This window comes from Phodopus roborovskii, unplaced genomic scaffold (assembly GCF_943737965.1).
Source record: "Phodopus roborovskii unplaced genomic scaffold, PHOROB, whole genome shotgun sequence".
Lineage (NCBI taxonomy): Eukaryota > Metazoa > Chordata > Mammalia > Rodentia > Cricetidae > Phodopus > Phodopus roborovskii.
In genome coordinates this window covers 23,757,114-23,765,008 of record NW_026126540.1, presented here as the reverse complement: position 1 = coordinate 23,765,008, position 7,895 = coordinate 23,757,114, and the positions used below count along the sequence as shown (strand labels likewise).

At 44.8% G+C, this 7,895-nt stretch overlaps 2 protein-coding genes across 2 annotated transcripts in view; one reads left to right on the top strand and one right to left on the bottom strand.

Annotated features, from left to right (window-relative positions):
* The first annotated feature begins 529 nt into the window (after window positions 1–529).
* Window positions 530–1,835, top strand: Rps27 (ribosomal protein S27). The gene is made up of 4 exons (XM_051198924.1): window positions 530–670; window positions 982–1,090; window positions 1,316–1,426; window positions 1,753–1,835. Exons 1-4 carry the CDS (start codon window positions 665–667, stop codon window positions 1,779–1,781), a joined length of 255 nt encoding a protein of 84 aa, XP_051054881.1. The 5' UTR covers window positions 530–664; the 3' UTR covers window positions 1,782–1,835.
* Window positions 1,836–2,508: 673 nt separating this feature from the next.
* The window catches only part of Nup210l (nucleoporin 210 like), an 89,346-nt gene continuing 83,959 nt past the window's right edge, over window positions 2,509–7,895 (bottom strand). The window contains exons 37-40 of the mRNA XM_051198925.1: window positions 5,720–5,918; window positions 3,768–3,872; window positions 2,705–2,779; window positions 2,509–2,606 (exon numbers count right to left, since the gene is read on the bottom strand). Of these exons, the coding sequence (XP_051054882.1) occupies window positions 2,509–2,606; window positions 2,705–2,779; window positions 3,768–3,872; window positions 5,720–5,918 (477 nt within the window). The remainder of the gene's footprint in view (window positions 2,607–2,704; window positions 2,780–3,767; window positions 3,873–5,719; window positions 5,919–7,895) is intronic.

Sequence of the window (7,895 nt, the reverse complement as noted above, 5' to 3'; positions counted from 1 at the left end):
CTTGACCTCAAATTTGCTATGGAGCCCAGGATGATTTTAAATTATCCTCCACCTTCAAAGTGCTGGGATTACAGCCTTGAGCCACTGACACCATCACTATGCCCTGCCCTGCTCTACACTGGACGGTTTACAAAATGCTGGGGATTAAATCCAGGGCTTTGTGCACGCTAAGAAAGCAGTCCATTAACGCGGTACACCCACAACTCCGAGTGAATATTTTATTTAAAATGTATTACATCTAGAATTGTTTATTAATCAGGGTAAGTTAAACCAATTGCAAAATGACAAAGAATATCAGTAAAGGAAAAAGCCCTGGATAAAGCCCCTCGCTGGTGTTCACCTCTGCTGTTCCCATTACACTCCAGCTGTCAAAGTGTAGTAGGGAAATTTTAAACTATTCGTTTTTCTTTTGACAGCAGCAAAATCCTAAACTAAAAATAGAAGCTATCTCTCTCACCATGGTTATGCACCGGCAACTCGAGGAGCCTTTACCGACCTTCTAAAAATGGCAGCCCACGGCCTAACACTGGCATTCGAACGTCAAGCCCGACCTTCCCAAGATGGCGGAACAAAACGGCTCGTCACTTCCTGTACTTTACCGAATATAAGGAACAGGATTTCCGCTTTCGCTCCTTTCCGGCGGTGACGACCTCCCTACGAGAACATGCCTGTGAGTTCCTTGGTCCAGGTTTCGGCAGAGAACTTGCTCTTGTGTCTGCACTCCCTTCTCGCGCTAATTGCAGATCGTAGAGGGTCCACATTTACGCTCCGCGTACCTTAGGACAGCAGTTCCAGGACCGCGGCGGCCCACGGGCCGCCCGCGTAGATGGGAGCGGAGAGGAGATAAGATGGCGGCCCAGCTACGCAGACACCAGGGGCGGCGAGGGGCGAGTTCTCCTCGGTGTGCGACAGCGGGGACTGTGTGTCATCATCTCTTTTCACCGTTACCTTCTAAACCTCTGCATTTCTGCCCCTTCATAGCTCGCAAAGGATCTCCTTCATCCCTCTCCAGAAGAGGAAAAGAGGAAACACAAGAAAAAGCGCCTGGTGCAGAGCCCCAATTCCTACTTTATGGATGTGAAATGCCCAGGTGAGGAGGTGGTTTGCTGGGGCGGGGGAAAGAACCGATCTTAAGTAGTCCGGGATTTTCTGAGAATTCAAAAAGTGAGACATGGATCTACAGCTTAGAAGGAGTGCTTGGATTAGTGACAGAGACGACGGCTGTTTTTGTTAGGAAACAGTAAAGGGATGGTAACTTGGAGAAAAGTGGAAGAAGCTAACCATTTTTTGTTGTTGTTGTTGATTTCTCTTCCAGGATGCTATAAAATCACCACGGTCTTTAGCCATGCACAAACGGTAGTCTTGTGTGTTGGCTGCTCCACTGTCCTCTGTCAGCCCACAGGCGGAAAAGCGCGGCTGACAGAAGGTAAGTAAGTGGTCTTAATGTTGGCGTTTGTCCTTTGGATCTTGACAGATTGTGTAGCATGCAAACCTCCAGGCTAGTATAGCGAGCTGCAGTCTTGTTTAAAGTAGGTATTACTAATCGTTGTATTGATCTCAAAGCACTATTGCTTAAAGCTGGGGTGGGCTGGTTTTGTTAAAAGGGTTTCATTTGGTTCCAGATAATAGGAACTGGTAAAGGATATGTGTATAATTGGGAAGTAGATAATGGGATTGAGAACAGATGTAGCGTTCTGCAGATGAAGCAGGGGCAGTCGCAGGCTGATGTAACACTGGACCTTTTTCTTCCAGGATGCTCCTTCAGGAGGAAGCAGCACTGAACAGCACCTGATTCAAGCTGAGTGGGAACCATCCCAATAAACACATTTTGGATATATAGTGTCTGTCTTGTTTAACTGGTAGGAAGTTGTGCCTCAAGTATTCAAGGGCAACCAGAAGAGTGGTCCTTTTGGGTCAAGTAAGTGGCCAAGAGTTCATTTCAGGCATTTGTATCTGGGTTCATCTGGTGAATCCTAGACCATAGTTTAAAGCTGGTGATACTGTATAATCACTTGGGCTCTGTGTTCTCTAATGTCTTTTGGTATTCAGTGTTCTAGGGGAAGCACTGGTTCTTGATGGGAAGTACTGTGTCATACAAAGGTGTGTGATGGTTACTATTCAGGGGTTGGTGCCACACACGACTTGAAGCAGAAGTGGGCAAGTTCAGATAGCCAGATTTACTGTGCGCGTGCATGCGTGTGTGTTGTTTAATTTAGACACACTTAACATGGTTTCGAGTCTCTGTAGCAAGTGATACTTTCCAAGTGATGGCATTGTAGGTGTGTACCACCATACCAGTTTACGTGGTGTTGGGAACAGAAACCCAGGATGTCCCCAGAAACTTAATTTTTACAACACATGGTTTGGAATTAAACCACGTAAGATCCTTTATTTATGGTTAATAGGAAACTTGATTTGGAGCCTAGTGTAGAGTTTGCTACTAGGCTTCTGCAGGATTAGGTACCTCCTCCATTTTTATATAATAAAAGAGGATGTACCCATATTATGTTAGTGCTTTATACTCCATAACCAGTGTTGCAGCCGACTCTGTACTAGAGGTGGCTGTGGGCTCAGGAAGTGAGGGGGAGAACATGTTGTATAAGAACCTGGAAGAAAGGGTGATAATGAAGACAAGTGAACATATATATATATATATGTATATATACATCTGAACTTGTGAAAGACAAGGGCAGTGGTTCTTTACCTGGCTGAGGTGTGCCTACAGTTGGTACATAAACAACTGGAACAGTCTGTATTTTGTTGAGGAAGGCGTTGTACCCTGAAAAAAGGAAATGCCATAAAAAAAAGGTTTATGTGATTTTGATTGCAGGAAGGCCTTGAAGATTAAAGTCCATTCAAAAATGAGAATTAAGGCCATCAAGATGATTCAGCCAGCAGAGATACTTGACAAGCTTGTCTTAAATCCCCAGAACCTCCGCGGTGGAAGGAGAGAGCAGACACCCTCAAGTTGTCTCTGACTTCCATCCCTGAGTCAGGGCATGTTTGTGCTCTCTTCCTAACTCAAGCAAATAATTGTAAGAAATAAAGTGATATTTAAGTATTAGTATAAAAGTCATTTTCCAGTTAGTCTGCCTTCAAAAAGCACTGCCCTGTGTACTAATACTTGTAATTTCCTAGCCAGTACAGTACAACTATTAGTGTATTTGTAGTATATGCTGTAGATTTTATAAGTAACCTAGATGATCTAAGCTGTATGAACAGATGTGTAGTAGAAGTGCTTGAGTGCTTGAAGCTTTGATAATTGTGTGGGTCTTGGTTACTGGAGGAGACAGATGCATGTTAGAGGTGTTTTTCTTTCCACTTTTGTCTAAAAATGTATGTAGGCAATAGTGATTTCCATTTTTTAGTTTGGTTTTTTGAAACAGGGTTTCTCTAACTCAGCCCTGGCTGAACTGGAACTTGCTATATAGACTGCATGCCTTTGCCTCCCAAATACTAGTATTAAAGGTATGGGCCACCATTCCCAGCAAGTTGACCTTTTTTTTTTTTTAAGCAGTTCCACCAAAGGGGCCATTTGCTCCACAGAGAATTTAAGGCCTCCCCTAGAAGTCTTGAGTCTTTACCATCTTCTAGTTGAGGCATCCCCACACCGTTGTTTCTAGGCTAGGCAAGGCATCTCTCCATATAGAATGGGCTCCACTAAAGCTGACCTTTAATCTACTAGACTCGCTCATTTTCAACTATTGATAAGCAGCTGATTTCCTCCTTTGGTTTGTGAGAGTCAAGTCTACCATCAGTCTCCTTACCTAGGAAGATGAAAGCAGTTGATGTCAGCACAACAAAGAGGGTAAACAGGAGGATCTGGTAGGAACCAACAAGATTCTTGAAGACACCTGACTCTTCACAGTGATCTGCATTGCCATAGTAGGACGAGATAGTTATATTAATAATAACATCCAGGGTAGATGGTGACAGTTCTGTCACAGAAGCAGCTGGGTCTTTGACAAAGTTCAAGGCTACATACTCTCAAAACCAGAGTCCCAGTAGTACTGATATTCCCCACCTGGGAAGATCAAGTTAGAAGAGTGTTTACAGTGATACACGTATCCCCTGGTGCCCTGCAAACCCAGTCTGTGCTGGTACAGGCAGGTGTATCAGAGGACTTTACCATCTTGCCAGCCTGCTGATGGAGTTTCTGACCATTATCTCTTTCCTGTGCTCAGCATGCCTTCTCTAGAGAACATTCTGGTTTGTGTTTCAACTATTCATAATAAAACTTGTTTGGGTTTGCCCTTAAACACATGTCCTAGATTGGCATGTTGTGAATGACAATCTTGATGTCTTGATCCTTTCACCTCCACCTTTAGTGTTGGGATTATAGTCAGACCATTATGTCTGACTATGTTGTTTCTTTGGGGTGCTAGGCACTGAACCCAGGACTTCACACATACTGTGCAGGTACCACCTGAATGACACACTTAGCGAAAATTTGTTTTTTTATTTCTCTTTGGTTTTTTGAAGACAGGGCTTCTCTGTAACAGCCCTGGCTATCCTGGTCTTGAACTCAGAGCTGCTTGCCTCTTCCTCCTGAGTACTGGGATTAAAAGAATACCAGCATGCTTGCCCCCCTTGTTTTTAAATACATTTGGTCCCTACATTTGATTATTTCAGAGGTCCACAGCATCCTCTTATGATTTTACTCATGCTTTGTTTTTTTTTTTGGGGGGGGGGGGACTTGGTTTTTCGAGATGGTTTCTCTGTAATCCTTTGGAGTCTGTTCTGTAACTGTTCTGTAGACCAGGCTGGCCTTGAACTCACAGAGATCCTCCTGCCTTGCTTCCCCAGTGCTGGGATTAAAGGCGGGTACCACCACTGCCCTGTGGTGGTATTTTTTAATGCATGGTATCTCCTAAGTTGTTGAAGGTTCTATGAAGTGGGGATTTAGCTGGGGTGGGTTTTAGTGGGGTGGTGTGTAGTCCAGCATGAGGAACAGGGTTTCTCTGCCTCTGCTTCAGGGGTGTGCCACCACCACCCAGCTGCTGAGTTTTGTACACACTTGATTCCTGTTATATTATAATCCACACCTGCTTGTGATCCTGCAGCTGGGAAGACAGGCAAGCTGCCTGGCCAGCCATCCTAGCCTATTCATCCCCAGGCTAGTTAGAACAGGTTGATGGTTCTTGGGAATGGCATACTTAGTGTATATACCCTCACATGAACAACAGCAAGAAACACAGTTATCTCTGATCATATATGTTATGTAAATGTTTTTCAGGTCAGGGTTTAAGATTGAAAACTGGACAGAATATTATAGCATTTTCCTATGCCCATGTGACCTAACATTTGATTTCTGCAGGGTTTCTCCCCCCCCCCCCCTTCTTAAGACAGGGTTTTTCTGTATCCCTATCTGAACTCTGTAGAACAGGCTAACCTTAAACTCAGGAGTTAGACCTCCCTCTCCTTCCCAAGTGCTGGGAAGGTATGGTGGTGCATCAGGTGGGGAGATCAGAAGTTAAAGGTCATCCTACCTTCCTACATAGGGAGTTCAAGGCTGGCCAGGGATACCTGTACTGAAAAAGTGACTGGGTATAAACAAGGGAGGCAGAGGCATGAGGGTTAGTAAGTTCCAGGCCAGCCTGGTCTACATAGCAAGAGCCAGGTGGCCAAAACTTAGACAAAAAGAAAAATGGTTCATTGTGACTAATAAATTCCTTGTAGATTAAGTCCCATGTAGATTAAAATAGTCCCTAGTGCTCACCGGAACCAGATACATCATTTGCTCTGACTAGCACAGCCTCGTGTTGACTGGTGAGTGCACAGGAAACATTAATGAAAACTGGTGATGACATCTGGAAGGCAGTGAAGTTGACGACTCTTACTAGGTAGATAGCCAGGCTTGTCGTGAGAATGGAGTGCCTATGGCCAGAGATGGCTAGAAATGGGGAGCTGGAAAAGACCTTGGAGAAAAGATAAAATACCACTTGTCAGAAAGAAGAGATAGCAGTATTTCAATTAGTATAAGAGTTTTCCAGCTAGCCAGCTTTTTCACCACTTTGGATCAGAAAGAAGGGACAGGAGCAGAGTCCTTGCTTTGCAAGTATGTTTGATTTCTAGTACTCATTTAAAAAGCTATGTGGACTAGAGAGATGATGGCTCAGTGTTCAAGAACGTTGCTGTTCTTTTAGAGGACTCAGGTGCAACTCCCAGCATCCACAAGGCAGCTTACAACTGTCTGTGACTCCTGTTCCAGGGGACCTGATGCCTCATAATGACATACATGCAAATGAAGCTAGATGTGAGCTGGTCATAGTGGTGCATGCCTTTAATCCCAGCAGAGGCAGGCGGATCTATAGCCAGCCTGGTCAGCACAACCAGGGCTATGCAGAAAAGCCCTGCCTTGAAATAAAAGCTTGCTATGTGTGCCTGTATTCCAGCTCTTGAGGGTGCACAGATGGGATCTTTGAGGCAGGCTCTAGGATTCAGTGAGGCCATCTCAAAAAAGCAAGGTGGCTGGGTGCTTTAGTGCATTGCATGTTTAATCCCAACACTCAGGAGGCAGAGGGGTGTCTTGATTTTGAGGCCAGACTGATCTACATAACAAGCTCCAGGACTACTTAGATCCTGTCTCAAAGAGATACTACCCTCAACAACACCCCCCCCAAAAGAAAAAGGGGGCGGGAGAGAAGGCTCCAGTGGTTAAGAGTCTTGTAGGATCACGAGGACTGGAGCTTAGGTCCCAGCACCTAACAGTCCCATGTCTATCAGCAACCCCAGCTCCAAGGGATGCAGGTTTTCTGGGGCTTGTGCATTCTAGCCTAGATGTGAAAATGTCAGTTTCAGGAAAAGACCAGGCTTCAAAGAATTGTGGTAGACCTATGAGATGGCTCAGGTAAAGTTGCTTGTTGCCAAACCCAGTGAGTTAGGGACTCACATGACAAAAAAGAGAAAAATGACCCCTACAAGTTCTCTGATCTCCATACGTGCTGTGTGGCATGGGTACATCTACATACAAAATAAAGATGTGATTTCAAATGTTCAATAAAAAGATATCTGAGGAATAATAGAGAAGAACATCCACAGTCCTCTTCTGGTCTCCACACATGCTTGTGCACTCACACAAAGACATAAAACCTTAAAAAATAGCTGGGTGGTGGTGGCACACACCTTAAATCCCAGCACTGGGGAGGCAGAGGCAGGCAGATAGATCTGTCTGCTTGGTCTACAGAGTGAGTTCCAGGTCAGGCTCCAAAGTTACATGGAGAAACCTTGTCTTGAGAAACCAAACAACAAAATAAACCTTAAATAAGGTGGAAGTAGGCATGGTGCACACTTCATTACCCATACGCAGGAGTAGAGGGAGGTAGGTGCATGTGTGAGTTCCAGGCCATCGAGGGCTGCATATTGGTTTCTAGAAATGGGAGAACACACCTTTAATCCAGGCAGGGGTAACTCTGAGTTGGAGGCCACCCTGGTCTAGAGTGAGTTCCAGGACAGTCAGGGCTATAGAGAGGAACCCTGTCTCTAGAAACTAAAACCAAAACAAAACAAAAAAGGTGGTGATCAAGTGAGGAAGACCTTACCTCCACACTTGCATGTACACAAGAGAGTAAAAGGCTAGAGCATTTTCAAGTCTTAAAGGCTGGCTTTGAATTTACTTTGAAGCCAGGGGTGACTCTGGACTTCTGATTCTTCTGCCTCTACTTCTGAGCACTAGGATTAGAAGTGGGTGATAATAGGTAGAGTGTTAGGCAAATGCTACATAAGGGAGAATAGTTTTTGGAGTTGGTCTCATTGTGTGTGTAAGGACTCAGGCATTATGCTTGCCTGCCCCTGTCACCTGGCAGAATATACTTAGGCAGTATCCTGGTCAGCCCAGGGTTCCATGATTGTGTAGTCTGCACGCAGGTACAAAGGACACCTTTAAAAGACAGACC